The sequence below is a fragment of the Vulpes lagopus genome, chromosome X (assembly GCF_018345385.1).
Source record: "Vulpes lagopus strain Blue_001 chromosome X, ASM1834538v1, whole genome shotgun sequence".
Taxonomy (NCBI): domain Eukaryota; kingdom Metazoa; phylum Chordata; class Mammalia; order Carnivora; family Canidae; genus Vulpes; species Vulpes lagopus.
In genome coordinates this window covers 101,372,438-101,393,956 of record NC_054848.1, presented here as the reverse complement: position 1 = coordinate 101,393,956, position 21,519 = coordinate 101,372,438, and the positions used below count along the sequence as shown (strand labels likewise).

The 21,519-nt window shown below is 39.9% G+C and overlaps 1 protein-coding gene across 1 annotated transcript; it reads left to right on the top strand.

The window, feature by feature from the left end:
• The first annotated feature begins 5,498 nt into the window (after positions 1-5,498).
• LOC121482327 (nuclear transport factor 2-like) lies at positions 5,499-5,825 on the top strand. The gene has a single exon (XM_041740209.1). It carries the CDS (start codon positions 5,499-5,501, stop codon positions 5,823-5,825), a length of 327 nt encoding a protein of 108 aa, XP_041596143.1.
• Positions 5,826-21,519: the final 15,694 nt, after the last annotated feature.

The window sequence follows — 21,519 nt, the reverse complement described above, 5'->3', positions numbered from 1 at the left end:
GGGATAGTGTAAGCCTCCCAGGTATTTTGGAAACAAGGTATACAGGATCCTGAGGAGGCTAGTTATTCTTAGAAAACCTCATTTATTACTGTTTAGTAAAAACTAGTCATGAGACCCTTCAGATGAATATTGGTAGGTCATATACTTGTGACTATTTCTCTGATCAGAAAATTTTCAAAAATGCTCTTTTAATAAAACTGGGATATAGAGAGAAAAAAAGATTTTTTAAAAAAAACTGTAATCCCATTATCCAAAGGCACTTTCACATGTTTATACAGATTCTTGCAGGATTTGATTTTATGACAATTGTTCATAAAAAAATAAAAGGTTTATGGTGCCCCTGGTTGGCTCAGTGAGTTAAGCATCTGCCTTGGGCTCAGGTTGTGATCCTGGGTCCTGGGATCCAGCCCTGCATTGGGCTCCCTGCTCAGTGGGGAGTCTGCTTCTCCCTCTCCCCCTCCCCACCACTTGTGTGTTCTCTCTCTCTTTCAAATAAATAAATAAATAAATAAATAAAGGTTTTGTTTGTTGCCATGGAATTCTGAACATGCTTTTGAAGGACTAATATTTTATAGATGTATTTGCCTTAAAAATATACCATTTTTCGGGATCCCTGGGTGGCGCAGCGGTTTGGCACCTGCCTTTGGCCCAGGGCGTGATCCTGGAGACCCGGGATCGAATCCCACATCAGGCTCCCGGTGCATGGAGCCTGCTTCTCCCTCCGCCTGTGTCTCTGCCTCTCTCTCTCTCTCTGTGACTATCATAAATAAATAAAAAATTAAAAAATAAATAAATAAAAATATACCATTTTTCAAATAATATGTAGCTATCAGAAATTGTTTATGAGAACTAGGGATCCCTGGGTGGCTCAGTGGTTTAGTGCCTGCCTTCAGCCCAGGGTGTAATCCTGGAGTCCTAGTATCGAGTCCCACGTCGGGCTCCCTAGATGGAGCCCACTTCTCCCTCTGCCTGTGTCTCTGCCTCTCTCTCTGTCATGAATTAAATAAATAAAATCTTTTAAAAAAATTAAGAAATTGTTTATGAGAACTGGCAATCATAATAATAAGCTTTATCTTCTATTGAATGCCTTCTGTGTTCCAGAAACTTGACACGTGCTGTCTCTAATCCTCACTACAACCCTGTGTAGGCTTTACCATTGGATGGGCCAGGTTTTGCCAGCTGAGCAGTCTTGAGTGAGTACCAACCTTCCTGTCCCTACATTTCCTCACCTGTGAAAACAAAGAACCTACTAGCACCTACCTCTGGAGTTACTGAGCATTCAAATGAGATGATCCACATAAGGCACTTGGAACAGGGCCTGGCTAATTATCAGCCCTCAAGAAATGTTTATGTTCACCAAATAAATTCTAGGTGCCCTGACAATTTAAACATGAAAAATAAAATCCAGCGATGACAATATTCACAGTACTCAAAGAATAGAATATACTAGGGGTGCCTAGTGGCTCAGTTGGTTTAGCATCTGACTACTGATTTTGGCTCAGGTCATGATCTCAGGGTTGTGAGATAAGCCCCACATCATGTATGCTTCCGTGCTGGGTGTGGAGCTTTTTTTAAGATTCTCTCTCTCTCTCTCTCTCTCATTCTTTCGCTCTCCCTCTACCCCTCCCCCAACCCACACTCTCCCCCACTCTCTGAAAAAAGAAAAAAGTATATATGAGAAGTATAATCCCGCAGGTGGGGAAGACCTTCTGAGCACACCATTTAAGGTAGAGACAATAAAAGCAAAGGATTATCAGAACTGACCACACAATAAAAATCATGGCTGAGTGACAGGAAACACCAAAAAGTTAGAAGATAAATCATAATTTGGGGAAAAATCATAACTAATTTGACAGACAAAAAGATCTTTAATATACAACATGCTAAGATCTTTAATATACAACATGCTTTACAATTTAAAAAATTATGAACAATGGTATTTTCCCAGGAAAAAATAGATAAAGGATAGAAACAGTCAAACAAGACAGTCTGATGTGGCCAGTTTCTGCATAGGAACATTTTGATAAGCCCTACTGACACAGTTGCCCTGACACAGCCACCTGTTTCAGCTGTCCCCAATACGGTACACTCCCCCAGCCTCCCTCTCTCCCCATCCTCCAGTCCAGAGAACTCTTGCTTTGTATTTTAGTTCTTTCTGTGTTGTTTTCTTTTACAAAACTGTTACTTCTAATCAAAAAAAAAAAGAAAGAAAGAAAGAAAGAAAGAAAGAAAGAAAGAAAGAAAGAAACATCTTTTAGACAGAGTGTTAACCTCCAAGGGGAAACTAAAATCATCTTTATAAGAGAAATTTTGTGATATTAAATATAATGTCTGCATACTCAAATCCTGAGAAAAAAGTTGAGAATTTCATTGAGCTTTTCCTCTACATTCTGGAGCTGAGAATAAGAAATCTTATGTGCTCCAAATACCTTCCTTCTTCCCCTCTACACAGTGTCCATAGATAGATGCAGTGTATTCGTCCATTCACTGAATAGGTACTTAAAGAGCACCTGTTGGGTGCCAGGCATGGTGCTATGCATGGGGATCTAGCAGTGAACTAGAAACAGCCCCTGCCCCCCTGACGCCAACAGTCTAGTTGGGGGAGGAGCAAACAAAAAGGAATTCAATATCCATGTGAATTTCACCATCCAGTGTGAGGAATCATGAGGCAGGGAAAGGACAAAGAGAATGGGGGAGGGGGGCTGCCAGTTTACATTAAATGGCCAGGCAGAAAGATTTGAGGAGAGGCATTAAGGAGGTGAGCGAGTGAGCTATGAGGATTTCTGAGAACATTCCAGGCAAAGAGAACAGCAACAGCAAAGGCCCTGAAGCAGGAGGTGTGTTTGATGAACTTTGAGGTCACCAGGGTGACTGGAGCAGAGGGATAAAGGGAGAGAGCAGTAGCAGATGAGGGCAGAAAGTTCAGGGGTTGAGGGAGATCAGGTAGAGCTGTGTCTGTCATGGTAAAAACTTTGGATTTTATTTTATGAGTCTGGGAAGGTTGACATAATCAGAAGAAAGCAAGCCTACAAAAAGCAGAGGTGTGTCTATCTTATATTTTTAAACAAAAGGAATAATTTCCATTTTCATTTTCCAACAAATAATTTAGTTCTATGCGATTATAGACCAAATGGTGCCCAGTCCCTAACCACTCCCCCATCACTGAGACCTTTACCTCAAAGGTAAAGGGCAGGGGTTGGCAGGGGTTAGCAATAGGGAATTTGAGTGTTACAAGGGATGAGTTAACATAACAGGTTTGGTGGCTCATTTCCTTGCCTATCTCCAAGAGAACCAGGATAGACCCTAAGGAAACACATGAGAATGTGTCTCTGAAACTGATGATTTTGTTGTGTACACCTAGAATAATAGGCAATGCCATGCCACCTTGTTAGGATTACTTTGCACAAACATGAATATTGATAATGTGAACCTGGTTTCATTGTTGGGGTCAACAGTATTGAGGTCCTGAGTCTCCTGGTCATGGCCTGTTGTCAATAAGACATACATACGTGATCAACCCTCCTATCTGTGACCCAAACCCTGAGACTCAAAGTGGTCTCTATGGGCACAGGTATTCTGCATATGTCCCTGGAATTCACAGTTATAAAACAGCAAAAGGGGAATTAGAAAGTATTTTGAACTAAATGAAAATGAAAACACAATATAGCTAAAGCTGTGGGATGCAGCTCAAGCTGTATTTAGAAGGGAATTGATACCACTAAATTTCTATATGAGAAATGAAGAAAGGCTTCAAATCAATGTCTCCACCTTTGATCCTCATGAACTAGAAAAATAAGAAGAAATTAAACTCAAAGTAAGCAGAGGAAAGGAATTGTTAAGGTAAGGGCAGAAACCAATGAAATAGTAAACAGGAAAAATAGAGGAAATCAATGAAACAAAAAACTAGTTATTGCAAAAGATCAACAAAATTTATAACCCTATATCCAGGAAAAAAAAGAGAAGATACAAATTATCATTGGCAGAAATAAGAGCAGGGATATCACCATTAGACCCTCCAGAGAGTAAAATGATAAGGGAATATTATAAACAACAAACAATATAGGAAATTTAGGTAAATTGGAGTTCAAATTTAAAAATTTTTGTAGTCTTAAAAAAATCAAATTAAAAAATAAAAATGTTTGTGTCTCAAGGTACACTACCAATAAAGTGGAAAAATAACCCACAGAAAGGGAAAAAATATGTGCTAACCATGTATCTAATAATAGTTTAGTATCTAGAATGAAGAACTCACAGAACTCAGCAAAAAAATAAACAAGTCAATTAAAAGTGAGTATAAGGGGGCGCCTGGGTGGCTCAGTCGGTTAAGCATCTGCCTGTGGTTCAGGTCATGATCCCAAGGTCCTGGGATCAAGCCCTGACAGGCTACCTGCTCAGCAGGGATTCTCATTCTCCCTCTGCCCCCCCCCCGCCCTGCTCATGCTTGTGTGCTCTCTCTCTGAAATAAATAAACTCTTTAAATAAATAAATAATTACAGGGGCACTTGGGTGGTGTAGTCAGTTCAGTGTCTGACTCTTGGTTTCAACTCAGGTCCTGATCTCAGGGTCATGAGGTCAGCCTGGAGTTGGAAAGTTGGGGCTCCAAGTTCAGCACAGAGTCTGCTTGAGATTCTCTCTCATTCTCCCTTTTCCCCCCTCCCAAATAAATAAATAAATAAATAAGCCTTAAAAAGAAATAAAAGTGAGTATTATCAGGGAAAGAGAAGGATAATATGTGATTATAAAAGGATAGGGGGGTAAATTTTGCAAGAGGATATACAATTCTAAGCATTTATATACCTAATAACAAAGCTTCAAAATACATGGAACAAAAACTGATAAAATAGAAATGCAAAATAAGCAAATACACACTTAGAGATTTCAAAACACCTTTCAATAATTGATAGTAGACAGAAAATCAGTAAAGATATAGAAGACTTAGCACTATCTACCAACTTGACCTAATTGAAATTTATAAAACACTCCAAGGAACAACAGAATATACATTCATTTCACATGGCCAGGGAACGTTTACCAAAATAGATAATAGCCTGAGCCACAAAACATTTAAAAAGTATTAGAATTAGAAAACATGTTCTCTGAACACAATGCAATTAAATTAGATTTTACTATATTAGATTAAATTAGATCAGTAAAGCAAAGGTTTCTGGAAAATCCCCAAATATTTGGAAGCTGAAAAACAAACTTTTAAATAGCACATGGGTCAAGGAAGAAATCAAAAGGAAAATTATAAAGCATCTTGAACTAAATGAATATGAAAACAGCAAAAATTGTGGAATGCAGATAAAGCCATGGTTAAAAGAAAGTTTATAGCAGAAACCATATCTATTACATTAGAAAACATTAAGGATCTTGCAACAATGACCTCAACTTTCACCTTAAGAACCTAGAAGAAGGCAGACCACGCTGGGTTGCAGCCATCGCTGCTGCCACCATCATGCCAGCCCCTCTGGTCTCAAGGAACCCGGTGACACTCCAGAATGGGAGACAAGCCAATTTGGGAGCAGATGGGATCCAGCTTCATTCAGCATTACTACCAGTTATTTGATAACCTCAGAACCCAACTAGGCATAATTTATATTGATGCATCATGCCTTATGTGGGAAGGACAGCAGTTCCAGGAGAAAGCTGCAATTATGGAGAAGTTGTCTAGCCTTCTATTAGACACACAACACAGCATCACAGCACAGGACCATCAGCCCACGCCAGATAGCTGCATCATCAGCATGGTTGTGGGCCAGCTCAAGGCTGATGAAGACTCCATCATGGGTTCCACCAGAAGTTCTATTAACATTGATGATGCTTAGGTTTGCACCAGTGACATGTTCAGGCTTGCCCTGCACAACTTCGGCTGACCTCTTCCCAGCCAGGCACTCATGCTGTTTCCTCCTCCCTCCCCTTCCTGATACTTACTATTCACACTCCTCCAGATGCTCCAAATACACACAAATGAGCAGGGCCGCAGTGGGAGCGGGCACAGTATGCTGCTACTACCGAGGTATTGTGCATGATGTTTGGATGCTAGACTAGTTGCATCTGACAGAAGTTTGTGTTGTACCAGCGCATGCCTTGGAAAGACTTAAGTAATGCAAAAGGTTGTCTTTTTTTCTTTTTTTCTTTTTAATCTACTGACAAGTTGCTCTAGTAACCCAGAGAAGTGAAGGAGAAAGCAGCTGCCTCACTGCCCAGATATTGATTTGTTTGGATGTTTCAATGGCACATGATATAATAAAACCACAAAAATTTTCTTAAAAAAAAAAGAACCTAGAAGAAAAAGAGTAAATTAACCCTAAAGTAAGCAAACTTAAATCTAAAGTAAACATGGCAGAAATCAAACACACTGAAAATCAAAAAAAGAAAAACAACAACAACAAAGAAAAGCTGGTTCTTTGAGAATGTCAATAAAATAGATAAACCTCTAGACAGATTGACCACGGAAAAAAGGATCCAACTAACCAATATTAAGGTTGAAAGAAAGAACATAAACTATAGATCCTACAAATATTGTAGCAGGTAGACTCTAAAATCGTCCCCATTGATGCTTATCTCCTGGTATTCATGCTTGTGTAATACTCTCTCCTTGAGTATGGTGTAAAGTTGTAACTTGTTTCTAAGAACAAAATACAACAAAGGTAGTGTGATATCACTTCCATGACTAGGCTGTGACTATCATCTTGTGATATTCTCCCTTTTGCTGGCTTTAGTGAAGCAAGCTGCCAATTTGGAAAGGCAAAATGGCAGGGAACTGAGGGCAACCTCTTGCCAACAGCCAACAGAAAAATTGAGGCCCTCAGTCCAACAACCCACAAAGAACTTAATCCTGCCAACAGCCATGTGAATTTAGAAGTAAATCCTTCCCCAAGTCAAGTCTTTAGATGAAACTCTGGCCCTAGGTTACAGCCCTGTGAGAGACTGCAAACAGAGGACTCAACTAAGCCGTGCCTGAATTCTGGATCTGCAGAATCTGTGAAATAAAAAATGCATGTTGTTTTAAGCTGCTAAATTTGTAGTAATTTTTTATGCAGAAATAGGTCACTAGTACGAATGTTAAAATAAGGAAATATTATCAACAACTTCATGCTAATAAATTTGTGAACTTTGATGGAAAAGGAAAAATGGACAAATTTCTTAAAATACACAATGAAAACTCATTCAAGAATAAATCGATAGGGCAGCCCCAGTGGCGCAGCGGCTTAGCGCCACCTGCAGCCGGGGGTGTGATCCTGGAGACCTGGGATGGAGTCCCACGTTGGGCTCTCTGCATACAGCCTGCTTCTCCCTCTGCCTGTGTCTCTGCCTCTCTCTCTCTTTCTCTGTGTCTCTCATGAATAAATAAAATCTTAAAAAGAGAATAAATCAATAACCTTAATAGTCCTGTAACTATTACAAAAATTTATTTGTAGGGGTGCTTGGGTGGCTCAGTCAGTAAAATGTCAGACTTTTGATTTCAGTCCAGGTCATGATCTCAGGGTTGTGAGATCAAGCCAGACAATGGTTGTGCTCCATGGTCAGCAGGAAGTCGGCTTGAGATTCTTTTCCTCTGCCCCCCACCTCCCTGCACATTCATGTGCACTGTTTCAAATAAATAAATAAATAAATAAATCTTTTAAAAAATTCATTTGTAGTTAAAAACTTTCCCACAAAGAAAACTTTGGGCCCAGATGACTTCCCTGGTGAATTTCCCAAGCATTTAAGAAATAATTATAATTCTATACAAACTCTTCTAGAAAATATAAAATAATACCTCCCATTTTATGAGACAAGCGTTACTATGATACCAAAATCAAAGACATTTTACGAAAGAAAATAAAGACCAATATTGTTCAAAAACTTAGATGCAAAAATTCTTAGCGAAATTTTAGCAAATTGAATCTAACTATAAGTACAAAGGATACCTCATTGTGACCAAATGAGGTTTATCTGAGGAATGCAAAGTAGGTTGAACAATCAAAATCACTGTAATTCATCATATTAACAAAAGAATAAAGAAAAAAACATATCATCATCTCATTAGATACAGAGAAAGCATTTAACAAAATGCAACATCTTAGCATAAAATCTCTTAAATAAAATCTCTTGGGGATCCCTGGGTGGCTCAGCGGTTTAGCGCCTGCCCTCAGCCCAGGGCATGATCCTGGAGTCCCGGGATCGAGTCCCATGTTGGGCTCCCTGCTTGGAGCCTGCTTCTCCCTCTGCCTGTGTCTCTGCCTCTCTCTCTGTGTGTGTCTCTCATGAATAAATAAATAAAATCTTTAATAAAAATCTCTTAGAAAACTAGGAATAAAAGGAATCTTCCTTAATCTGAAGAAAGGTAACAACAAAAGACCTACAGCTAACATCACATTTAATGATGACAGACTAAAATGTTTTCCCCCTAACATCAGGAACAAGGCAAGGCTATCTACTTGTACAATTTCCAGTCAATATTATACTGGAAACTCTAGCCAAGCCAGTAAGTCAAGAAAAAAATGCATCTAAACTGGAAAACCTTAAGGAAAGGAAAACATTAAACTCTCATTAGCCATGGATGATAAATGGTCAAAACAGAAAATCTTCCAGAAAGTATAAACAAGCTACAACAACTAGTAAGTGAGTTTAGCAAGTTTGCAGGATATAAAGTCAATATACGAGAATCAGTTGTATTTGTATATATTAGCCATGAAAACTGGACATTTAAATTTTTAAAAAGATATTTTATGTATTTATTTGCCAGAGAGTGAGAAAGCAATAAGCAGGGGGAGCAGCAGAAGGAGAGGGAGAGGGGATCCCTGGGTAGCTCAGCGGTTTAGCACCTGCCTTTGGCCCGGGGAGCGATCCTGGAGTCCCGGGATGGAGTCCTGGGATGGAGTCCCACATGGTCGGGCTCCCTACGTGGAGCCTGCTTCTCCCTCTGCCTGTATCTCTGCCTCTCTCTCTCTCTCTCTCTCTCTCATGAATGGATAAATAAAATCTTTTTTAAAAAAATTTAAAAAAAGAAGTAGAGGGAGAAGCAGGCTCCCCGAGGCGCAGAGAGCCCTATACAGGGCTGATCACAGGACCCTGGGATCATGACCTGAGCTGAAGGCAGACGCTTAACAGACTGAGACACCCAGGAGATCCTAAATTTTTTTAAGGCATTAAAAATACTAAATAAAAAAAAAATATATAAAAAAAAATAAAAATAAAAATAAAAATACTAAATAATGGGGCGCCTGGGTGGCTATGTACTTGTATTTGATCAAATGTATTTGATCATGAAGCTCTTTACTTGCACATTAGCAATATTCTATGAAACACACTTTAGAAACTATTATTTCTTCAACACTTTTGCTTTACTTGTAAGGAATTTGATACCCAGAGACAGTAACTCACTTGACCAAGACCACTTGCCTAACAATGTCTCCAGGCATAAATTCTGCACTCCTTGCATTACACAACAGATTATCATTTTCATTAGGTATGGGATATATCTTGAAGGTTTCATAAGCAAGTACTGCTTCTACTTCTGTGCTTCCACTAGTCCAGAGGCTGGACTATTATAGCACTTACCATTATATAGTACAATTGACTACAGTAGACTGAGCACTCCCTCTGCCCAGGGAATGTGGAAAGATCATTTTTGTTTTGCCCAGTTAGTTCCAGTTACTAGAATATAGTGGAATCTCAGTAAATGTTCCATGAATAAAAGGACTTGGGGTGGGGGAAGGACTTCTATGTGAACCGTCCAATAACAAGAGTACAGGTATCCAAGAAAAGAGTATAAGACTCCAAGTTGGGAAAAACATGCTGAAGAACAGTGATCTAGGGGAAGGAGATGGGATGAAGAAAAACTAAAACCAGTATTCTCACAGTAAGGAATCAGAAAAGTAGACCCAATGAGATATAGTGGTGTCACCAATGCAGAGAAGACGTTTGATTCAGGACAGCTGGTGCATTATTGCATAATCTCTAAATAATTAGCTATACTAAATGCCAATAAAATGCTCTGCTCCATGCAAAAAAATAACACATTATGACATAACCATATTAAAATGATTATTTCAGGGGTGCCTGGCTGACTCAATCAGTACAGCATGCAACTCTCAACCTTAGAGTCCTGAATTCAAGACCCACACTGGGGTGGAGCCTACTTTAAGAGATAGATAAATAAGTAATTATTTAATTTGGATAGCACAGAATATATATCATAAGTATCAGTTCAATATGTTGAGGGAAATTTTTTCAAGCTTGTTATTCTCAAAATAAAAATAGAATATAATGAAAACAAAATTACATCACAAAAAGAACATTATTAATCATGACAAGCTCTTGGCATACATAAGCTCATTTAGTTTTAATAACTACTCTGTGAAGTGAACATCTCTCTGTTTTAAAAAGATTTGAGGAACTAAATCTAAGAATCTGCAGTTCTGTTATAAGAATCTGGGTTACCCCAATTTCCCCCAATAATTTTCAAAACCAAAGTTGCTGTAATGTGGTGAACTTCTCCAATGACCTTAATTTTATAAAGAGTTTAATTTTTCTGACTCACAACTTCTTGTTGAGCATTTTAAAATTATAACAGGTGCATTATCTTGTTCAGGACAAAATGTAGGAATTCAAAACAGCTGCCTCGCTAAGGAGCATCCAAGACTTTTACAAGTCCCTAATATGGGTTTTGTATCAAAATCAATTTGTAACCTTTCATGGGAAGAGAAGATAAAGAGGAATGAATGCTTATAGAGAGCTTAATAAATTCCAGATATCGTGCTAAACACTCTAAAAGCTTCCTGTATATAATTCTTACACCCTCCTTACAAGATAAAGTGGACCTTGCTTTCAGAATGTTTATAAAAAATTAGGACTTTTAAAATTTAGAAAACAAAGGACACAAATGGGATAAATGTTTAAGAATGGGAATTAGTCATAAATATACATAAAGTAAACTCATAGACAGCACTACTATAGGAATAAAATCTAATTTAACTTTAAATCTAAACTTCTATTCATTGTATCACTCATTTCATTGACATTTTAAATAATTGTCCAGAAATAAGGCAAATATATTGATACTATTTCCTAACCCCACTTGGAAATATTAGTTATGTTCTATTCTAGAAAACCAGTCACTTAGATGAGAGATCTTAAGATTAAGTTTAAATTGTAAAGTTTAGCCTATGTTCTTCACTTGAGAAAAACTAAATCTCATTACATTTGTATTTACACAGATGCAGTCAAGATCATGTCCAATAACTCTACCGCAGGAAAGATTCATTACAACACAGTTCTATAGAGCAGGTGTTTGTTGGTCCTGCCTTCTACCCAGCACTTAACAAAATTCAACCCATTAAAAGTAAAGGCAGGCCCTCTGGTTTGATTTGATACTTTTTTTAAGTCATTAAGTTATCTCCAACCAGTCCAAATTCCAAAGCCATCTTTAAATAAGTGTGCAGCCCAAATGGCTGGAAATTCCAGCCCTGTACTGGCTTTTCTATAACTGTCATGTTTCATATATCATAAACTATGTTAATCTGATCTTGGGAGGGAAATGGAAAGGGATGTTGAAAAAAATTAAAATTCTTTTTACATAGAAGACTCTATCCCTAAATTCCTAATAAACAGCAAGATCAGAGGGTGACTCATGAATACACTGTTATCCTTTTTAACTAGTTAAATCAAATGACCCCTCTGGCATTCACATTTTAAATCTGCAAGTCTAGACATTACATCAAAATTGAGATGTCCAACTTGCAGAAGTTGGACTCCAGCCCCAAGAACTACCACCCAAAGCAGATGGAGTTCATGCTACCTAGTCTCCACATCGCCTTTTTTTCCTTCTTCTTTCTTTCTCTTTTTGTAAACCTTGGCAGAACTCCAAGATGCCATGGAAAATTCTCATATGGCAATGAAGTCGAGCAGGTTGCTCAGCTGCTCATTGATCGCTATGAGTGGCCATGCGCTGCTGTTGGCATTAATCTTTGGCCATTTCTAAGAGGTCGTAAAGCTGAGAAGAGGGGCTCAGTGGGAGACAACCAAAGCCCGAAGTTGAGAATGCGAAGATGAGGCAGGGCATCAGGAAAGAGGAAGAAAGTTGGGGGCTCTAAGGTGACTTCCAATGTCCCCTACTCTTTCCCAAAGCAGTGTGAGCAGGAGGTGGGAGAACCCGGGACGGATGAGGGCTCAATTCGGTGTCCCGCCAGCTGGGTGGCCGGAGAGAAGAGAAATGACGCCCACCCTGCAAGGAAAAAATTGACATGTTGCAGGAAATACGTCTTGGGGAGCGCCGGGTTTGACCTACCGCCTAACATATCCAGGCTGCTCTGTGGTCGGAAAGCTCCCCTCTGCAGGCCCAAGGCGCATTGTTAAAAACAAAGACACCGACCGCTACTGTCACTCTCTCCTGGCCTGCTCCCACTTTTGCTGCCCCGTCTGCGAGCGACCAGCCATGGACGCACCGAGCCCACGATGCTCGCTGCGCACGCTAAAGCCAAATGCTCTCCCACTTACCGTAGATCCCAGGCACTTGCACCAGCAGAGCCCGCCGCGGACTGGCTAGTGACTATGAGTCACCACCCCGCTCAGCTCGTCCACGTGGAGCTGACTCTGAGTTCAACACCCTGCACAGAAGCCGCGGGCCAGGGGCGCCCCTCCCCTCGTCTGAAATTGCCTGCCACCCTCTGGCTGCATCCAGCCACCAGGATTAAAGTTCCCTTTGGCTCGGTTCACGTTGGGCCAAAGGGCTCTGGGTCTGAGCAGGAGCCGGGGGTGCTTCCAGCCCGCCCCTTTCTCCCTGGACACCTTGGCCGCCACCACCCCACCCCTGACCCCGCCGGAATTGAACTGGTGGGTCTTGGGCAAGCACTTGTTCCCTGGGGTGGTCTCAGTCCGAGACATGGCCTCAGCTCCAGCCCTGGCGCCCTCTAAGCCTGAAAAAGCCCCTAGTTAACCCCTTAGTCCCCAGCCCGCTGGCGTCACCTGCGCGGAGGAAGTAGGGCGGGTGGGGGGACGCAGAAGATCCGGCGGGAACCAAGAAAGACCACTGTGCTTGCCTGGACAAAGCCCGCAGTGGGCGGAGGCGGGGTGGCGGGAGAGGTTTGCAGGCCCCCTAGGGAGCGCAGCGCGGCGGGCATGGGCACAGCCTAGCTGCCCGCCTTCTCACTCTGTACTCTGCCTCGAAGTGCAGCCAGGAGAAGCAGCTGCAGACGCCTCTGGATCCATCGCCCGTGGGCTGGCTGTCGTCCCCCAGCAAGTCGCGCTGGATGCAGGAGACTTAACGCCTGGGGAGGCTGCACTGCGCTCGGCGTGGAAGATGCCCCGCGCCGGGAAAAGGAGGCCAGGCCCCATCAGCCCATCTCTGCCTACTCTGAGTAGGTTTTGGTTGGTCAAATTCGGTGTGGAGCCCAATGCAGAATAAAGGGCAAAACCGCCCTTGAATTCCACAAAGCAGTGTGGGCTTCATGTTTCCAAACACTACAATCACTCAACCCCCTCCTTGTCCACAATCATTTCCACTCACCTGAATCCTGTTCAGAGGAACGGAATTGCGGAATTGCGCAGTGGAACCAGTCAGTGGAAATGGATGAGAGCAATCCTTTACGTTTCACAGAAGTGAACCAGACAGGTTTTGTCAAATAGGCACAATCTGGCACAAGTTTTGAACTTGGCTTGAGGAAAAAGCCTCAAACGGAGAAAGAAAACATTACTAAACCCCTATTGTGTTCAATTCAGGGAAGTAAGGACTTCTACACTGACAGTCACTTTTTGGGTCAGTGAATGCAGTTGAACTGGTAAGCCCAAGCAGAAGACACAGTTCAGAGAAAGACACACCCAGAGTAATAAATTCAAGGAAACAGCCATAGCTGAGGGCAACACCGTGGCAAGAAGGAGCCATTGGTACTCTGAGTTGGATGAAAACAGAAATATAGATTCAATGGAAAATATATGGATATAATTCCTTACAAAGGAAATTTTCCATCAGGGAAGGCAGTTGTAGTTTGGGGATGAGGATTTCCAAGATATCAATGGCTAAACAAGACCCTGTGGCAGACAAACCCTGTGGTAACTTCCCCAATATCCACTCCTCATGTTAGTAACCACCTTCTGTTTAATGTTACATCCTTGCCCTGACCCCCTTCTGATAGTGTGATTACAATTTTAGCAAATTAGCATAATTCAAATTTAAATTAATCAGCATAATCCTACTCCCTGCCATTGATTGGCTTTGAGCATGACCCAGCTGGGCCCAGGGAATGTAGCAATTTCCTGGGAGCTTTGGGAAAAGTTTTTCTTTTATGTTCTGGATGAGTTTCAGAGGTAATCCCCTCTTCTGCACATGCTCAAAGAAACAAGGAGCCCCATTCTGTGGGCAGCCATATATCAATATAACAAAGAGCCAAGTTAAAATAAAGCAGACATCAAGAAAACATGGCAGAAGGAAATCTGACTTTGCTGCCAATTTTGGTCCTTTGAATAGTGGAATTTTTCATATATATTATGGCCCATAATATTTTATACATTATTTTCCTTGATAGACTGCAAATTCTGTCAGGGTTGGAGCTGCCAGGCCTCTTTCTACAACATATAACTAACACAATAGACACTTTAAAAATTGGGGTAGGAATGGTATCTATCAATCACTTGACATTAGAACAGAAATAATTTTTATACTGTAATGAAGTCTTTGCATGTGTCATTGTTAATGATTTTAATGACATTTTATTATTCTTACCAGTGGATTTCCTAGAATATAGCTCTGTCCACTTGGGACTAGAGCAAACAATATGATATAAAAATTAATAATCAAGTTCATGACTTTAGTTCATGGCATGTCAATCACCACTGAACTAAAATCCAAGATTGAGATCTACTCTATCATAAGCTAGGTTTAGCATTTAATAACAGTTCCATCCCGCTATTCTTCTCTTTCAGCCAGCAAGAATATCCCACCCCTGGGATTCCCTGGTAGAAATTTTACTTATGGGACACCTGGGTGGCTCAGCGGTTGAGCATCTGCCTTTGGCTCAGGTAGTGATCCCCGGGTCCTAGCATTGAGTACCACATCGGGCTCCCTGGGGAGAGCCTGCTTCCCTCTCTGCCTATGTCTCTGCCTCTCTCCCTATGTCTCTCATGAATAAATAAATTAAATCTTTATTTTTTTTTATCGGAGTTCAGTTTGCCAACATATAGCATAACACCCAGTGCTCATCCCATCAAGTGCCCCCCTCAGTTCTTGTCACCCAATCACCCCAACCCCCCGCCCACCTCCCTTTCCACCACCTCTTGTTCATTTCCCAGAGTTAGGTGTCTCTCATGTTCTGTCACCCTCACTTATATTTCCCACTCATTTTCTCTCCTTTCCCCTTGTATTCCTTTTCACTAAGGTAAAATCTTTATTTAAAAAAAGAAATTTTACTTATATTTACTCTCTGAACATTGGTAGATACCAAGATTTCTCTGAACTTTGCTAGTATTCTTGTTTATTTTTATTAAGGTAAAATTCATATCACATACAATTAACAATTTTAAAGTGTTCGATTCATAGTACATTCATTATACATTCATAATGGCCCCTTCAGTTTCAAATCGTCTCGTCATCCCAGAACACCCTGTACCAGTAAAAAGTCACTCCTCATTCAGTCCTTGACCTATGCCCGGGGAACCACTAATCTGCTATCTCTATACATTTGACTATTCTAGATATTTCACATTTTCAAAACTCATATAAAATGTGACCTTTCATGTCTGGCTTCTTTCAGTTAGCATTACATTTTTTAGTTTATTTATTTAAGCAATCTCTACACCCAACGTGGGGCTCAAACTCATGACCCAGAGATCAAGAGTCACATGCTCCTCAGACTGAGCCAGCCGGGCACCCCAGTTAGCATTACGTTTTATTTTTTTTATTATTTTTTAAGATTTTATTTATTTATTCTTAAGACAGCGAGAGAGAGAGAGGCAGAGACACAGGCAGAGGGAGAAGCAGGCTCCATGCAGGAAGCCTGATGTGGGACTCAATCCCAGAACTCCAGGATCACGCCCTGGGCCAAAGGCAGGTGCTAAACCGCTAAGCCACCCGGGCTGCCCTAGCATTATGTTTTAAAGGTCCATCAATGTTGTAGAATGCATCAGTCCTTCATTCCTTTTTAGAACTGAATAATATTCCATTTTATGATTTTACCGCATTTTGTTTAACATTTCATCCATTGAAGGACATTTGGTTTGTTTCCACCTTTTGGCTCTTATGAATGTTACTGCAATAAACATTCATGTCCAAATTTTTATGTGGACATGTTTTCATTTCTCTTGGAAATATACCTTGGAGTAGAACTGCCAGATCATGTAGTATTTCTATGTTTAAATATTTGATGAACTGCCAAACTGTTTTCCATAGCTGCTGCACCATTTTACATTTACATCCACCAGGAATGTATAAGAGTTCCTATATCTATACATCCTCACCAAGATGTTTATTATCCACATTTTTTATTATACCCACCCTAGTGTGTATAAAGTGGTATCACATTGTAGTTTTGGTTCACATTTCCTTAATGACATCTTTTCATGTGTTTGTTGGTCTTCTGTATGACATCTTTGGAGAAATGTTTATTCAAGTCTTTTGCCAATTTTTCATTGGGTTGCTTGTCTTTCTGTTGTTGAATTGTGAGAGTTATTTATATATTGTGAATGTCAAACCCTTATCAGAAATATGATTTGCAGGGTGCCTGGGTGGTTCATGGCTCATTCAGTTAAGTGGCTGCCTTCAGCTCAAATCGTCATCCCAGGGTCCTGGGATCAAGCCCCATCCCCCAAGCCTTCTCCCTCTGCTTCTCTCAGTGTCTCTTATAAATAAATAATTTTAAAGAAAAGAAAGAAATGGATGAGTTGGTCATAAAATTCATATGAAATTGCAAAGCAGCACATGAGAAAATGCTCTGCATCACTTGCCATCAGGGAAATACAAATCAAAACCACAATGAGATACCACCTCAAACCAGTGAGAATGGGGAAAATCAATAAGACAGGAAACAACAAATGTTGGAGAGGATGTGGAGAAAGGGGAACACTCTTGCACTATTGGTGGGAATGTAACTAGTGCAGCCACTCTGGAAAACTGTGTGGAAGTTCCTCAAAGAGTTAAAAACAGATCTGCCCTACAACCCAATAATTGCACTGCTGGGGATTTACCCCAAAGATACAGATGCAGTGAAACGGCAGGATACCTGCACCCCAATGTTTATAGCAGCAATGTCCACGATAGCCAAACTGTGGAAGGATCCTCGATGTCCATCGAAAATGAATGGATAGGGCAGCCCTGATGGCCCAGCAGTTTGGCGCCTGCCTTCGGCCCAGGGTGTGATCCTAGAGACCCGGGATCAAATCCCGCATCTGGCTCCCTGCATAGAGCCTGCTTCTCCCTCTGCCTGTATCTCTGCATCTCTCTCTCTCTATCTATCTATCTATCTCTCTATCTCTATCTCTCTGTGTGTCTCTCATGAATAAATAAATAAAATCTTTAAAAAATAAAAGAAAATGAATGGATAAAGAAGATGTGGTATATATACACAATGGAATATTAGCCATTAGAAACAACAAATACCAACCATTTGCTTCAACATGAATAAAACTGGAGAGTATTATGTGAAGTAAGTCACATGTGAAGTGAAGTGAAATAAGTCAATAGGAGAAGGACAAACATTATATGTTCTCATTCATTTGGGGAATATAAAAAATAGCGAAAGGGAATAAAGGGGAAAGGAGAGAAAATGAGTGGGAAATATCAGAGAGGGTGACAGAACATGAAAGACTCCTAACTCTGGGAAACGAACAAGGGGTGGTGGAAAGGGAGGTGGGCGGGGGGTGGGGGTGACTGGGAGACAGGCACTGAGGGAGGCACTTGACAGGATGAGCACTGGGTGTTATGCTATATGTTGGCAAATTGAACTCCAATAAAAAAAAATATACAAAAAAAAAAGAAATTGCAAAGGACACCAAATAGCCAAAACAAATGTAAAAAAAAGAATGTAGGAGGATTTCCATTTCTCCATTTCAAAACATACTACAAAGCTACAGCAATTAATAGAGTGTGGTCCTACCATAAGGATAGAAATATAGACAAATCAAATAGAATGAGGGTCCAGAAGTAAGCCTAGACAAATATGGTCAGTTGATTTTTTACAAGGGTAGCACAACCATTTTGTGAAGAACATTAATCTTTTCAATTAATGCTTCTGGGACAAGTGATACATACATACATACATACATACAAAAAATACAAAAAAACATACATACATACATACAAAAGAATGATTTTGTCCCCTATCATATAGTATATACAAAAATTAAAATGGGTCAAAGATCTAAAATTATGATTTTCTTAGAATGTATATGTAGAAATCTTGACTTTGAATTATTCAGGTTTCTTTTTAAAGATTTTATTTATTTATTTGAGAGAGAGAATGTGAGCACAAGCTGTGGGGGGAGGAAGGGCAGAGGGAGAGGAAGAAGCAGACTCCCTGCTGATCAGGGAGCCTGAGGAGGGGCTTGATCCCAGAACCCCGAGATCATGACCCAGCCAAAGGCAGCTGCTTAATCATATATCTCATACAAAGCTAGTTCAGAATACAGAAATAATTTTCTAAACTTAGCAACAAAGATAAACAATCAACTTAAAAACAATCGAGTTCAAAGAGCTTGAGCAGACATTTCTACCAAAATGACTAACAAACCCACAAAAAAGATGTTCAACAAAATTCTAATGCAAATCAAAATTACAATGAGATACCATTTCACATCCACCATTATAAGTACTCAAAAAAAAAAAAGAAAGAAAAGAACAAGTATTGGTAGGAATATAGAGAAATTGGAACCCTTGTATATTGCTGGTGGGAAAGTAAAATGGTGTAGCCACTATAGAAAACAATTTGGCAGTTCTTCAAAAGTTAGACATATAATTATTATCTCAGTCGGCCTGGGTAGCTTAAACAACAGATATTTATTTCTCATAGTTCTGGAGGCTGGGAAGTCCAAGGTCCAAGTGCTGGCCAATTCTATTCCTGGTGAGAGCCCTCTTCCTGGCTTAAAGATGGCTGCCCTGTTTCTGTATTTTCACATAGCTCTCTCTCTTTCCTGTCTCTTCTCTCATCATGGGGCCATACCCTTATCATCTTATCTAAGCCTAATTACCTCCCAAAGGCCTCAACATTTTTTTTAAGATTGATTGAGTTTGTTTGTTTGTTTGTTTTAGAGGAAGAGAGAATACAAGCAGGGTGAAGAGCAGAAGCAGAGGGAGAAAGAAGCAGACTCCCCGCTGAGCATGGAGGAGAATGTGGGACTCCATCTCACCACTCTGAGATCATGACCTAAAGCTGAAATAAGAGTTAGATGCTCAACCAAGCCACCCAGTCGGTCCCCAAAGGCCCCAACTTCTAATACCACCACATATGGCTTAGGACTTCAACATTTGAATTTAAAGGGGACACAAATATTTAGTCCATAACAATACGATAGGACCTATCAATTCCATTTCTAGATGTACGCCCAAAAGAACAAATATTTGTACACCTGTGTTCATAACGGCATTATTCACAATAGATAAAAGGTGGAAGTGTCCATTGGCAGATAAATGGATAAACAAAATGTGGTGTATGTTTACAATGAAATATTATTCAACTTTAAAAAAGGAATGATTTCTAACACAATGCTACAACATGGATGAAACTTGATAACATTATGCTAAGTGAAAGGAGCCAGACATAAAGGCAACATTATATGATTCCATTTATATGAAATGTCCAGAATGGACAAATCTAAAGAGAGAGCAAGTAGATTTTTTTATTATGATTAAAGGTTTCACAGGATAGGGAAATGATTGCTAAAGACTATGAGATTTTTATTGAGGTGACAAAAAATGTTAATAATAATTGGCTGTGGGGATCCCTGGGTGGCTCAGCGGTTTAGCACCTGCCTTTGGCCCAGGGCGCGATCCTGGAGTCCCAGGATCAAGTCCCGCGTCGGGCTCCCGGCATGGAGCCTGCTTCTCCCTCCTCCTGTGTCTCTGCCTCTCTCTCTCTCTCTCTCTCTCTCTCTATGTCTATTTATTAAATAAATAAATAAATAAATAAATAAATAAATAAATAAATAAATCTTTAAAAAATAATAATAATAATTGGCTGTTGGTGATAGTGCATATATCTATGACTATACTAAAAATTATTAAATTGTGCAGTTTAAATGGGTGAATTTTATGTTCATAAATATATGTCAATAAAGCTGGTTTTGTAAAAGATTCTATTTTTAACTAATTTCTACATCCAACGTGGAGCTTGAACTCACAACACTGAGATCAAGAGTTGCATGCACCACCGACTGAGCCAGCCAAGCACTCGTGTTTTTTTAAAAATGTATTGCTATATACTTGCATAGAATAATTGAAAGCAAAATTAAGAAAAGAATTGCAGGGACACCTGAGTGGCTCAGTAGTTGAGCGTCTGCCTTTGGCTCAGGTCATGATCCCGAGGTCCTAGGATCAAGTCTTGCATCAGGCTCCTCGCAGGGAGCCTGCTTCTCCCTCTCCCTGTGTCTCTGTCTCTCTGTGTCTCTCATAAATAAATAAATAAAAATCTTAAAAAAAGAATTGCATTTAAAATAGAGTCAAAACTGATTTTAAAAATACTATGTAATATTATTAACCAAAGAAGTAAAAGACTTACACACTGAATACTACGAAATATTGTTGAAATAAATTAAAGTAGGCATAAATAAGGGGAAAGCCATTCCAGTTTTATGGACTAAAGAACATGATATTGTTGAGATGGGAAACTTCCCAAATTGATTTAAGGAGTGAGTAAAAAGTCTATCACAACCTGCCCTTTTTTGCAGAGATGGACAAAAGAAAAATATCCTAGAATTCATATGGACTTGAAAAGTACCCTAAAGAGCAAAAATCATATTGAAAACATAGGGGAGTGAGGGACGCCTGGATGGCTCAGAGGTTGAGCATCTGCCTTCGGCTCAGGGCATGATCCCAGGGTTCGGGGATCGAATCCCACATCGAGCTCCCTGTGAGGAGCCTGCTTCTCCCTCTACCTTCTCTCTGTGTCTCTCATGAATAAATAAATAAAATCTTTAAAAAAAAAAAAAGAAAGGAAAACATAGAGGAGTGAAAGTACAGAAATCACCTCACACATCAATAATCAATTGATTTTCAATGAGGGTGCCACAACCTTTCAATCAGAAAATAATTATCTTTTCGACCAATGGTTTTAGAAGAAATGGATATCCATGCGCAAAGGAAGAATTTTGTCCCCTACCTCACACCATAAGCAAAAATTAACCAAAAAAAGATCAAAGATCTAAATGTTGGACTTAAAAATTTAAAATTCTTACAAAGAAACATAGGTGTAAATCATTGTGTTCGTAGATTAGGCAGGGTTTTTTTTCACTACTAGGTATACACCTAATGAACTGAAAACATACATTCATATAATAACTTGCCATGAATGCTCATAGGAGCATTACTCTTTTTTTTTTTTAACATAAGCTCTA

Excerpts from the sequence above, each read along its gene's own strand:
- LOC121482327 (XM_041740209.1), top strand. The coding sequence starts at position 5,499 with ATGGGAGACAAGCCAATTTGGGAGCAGATGGGATCCAGCTTCATTCAG.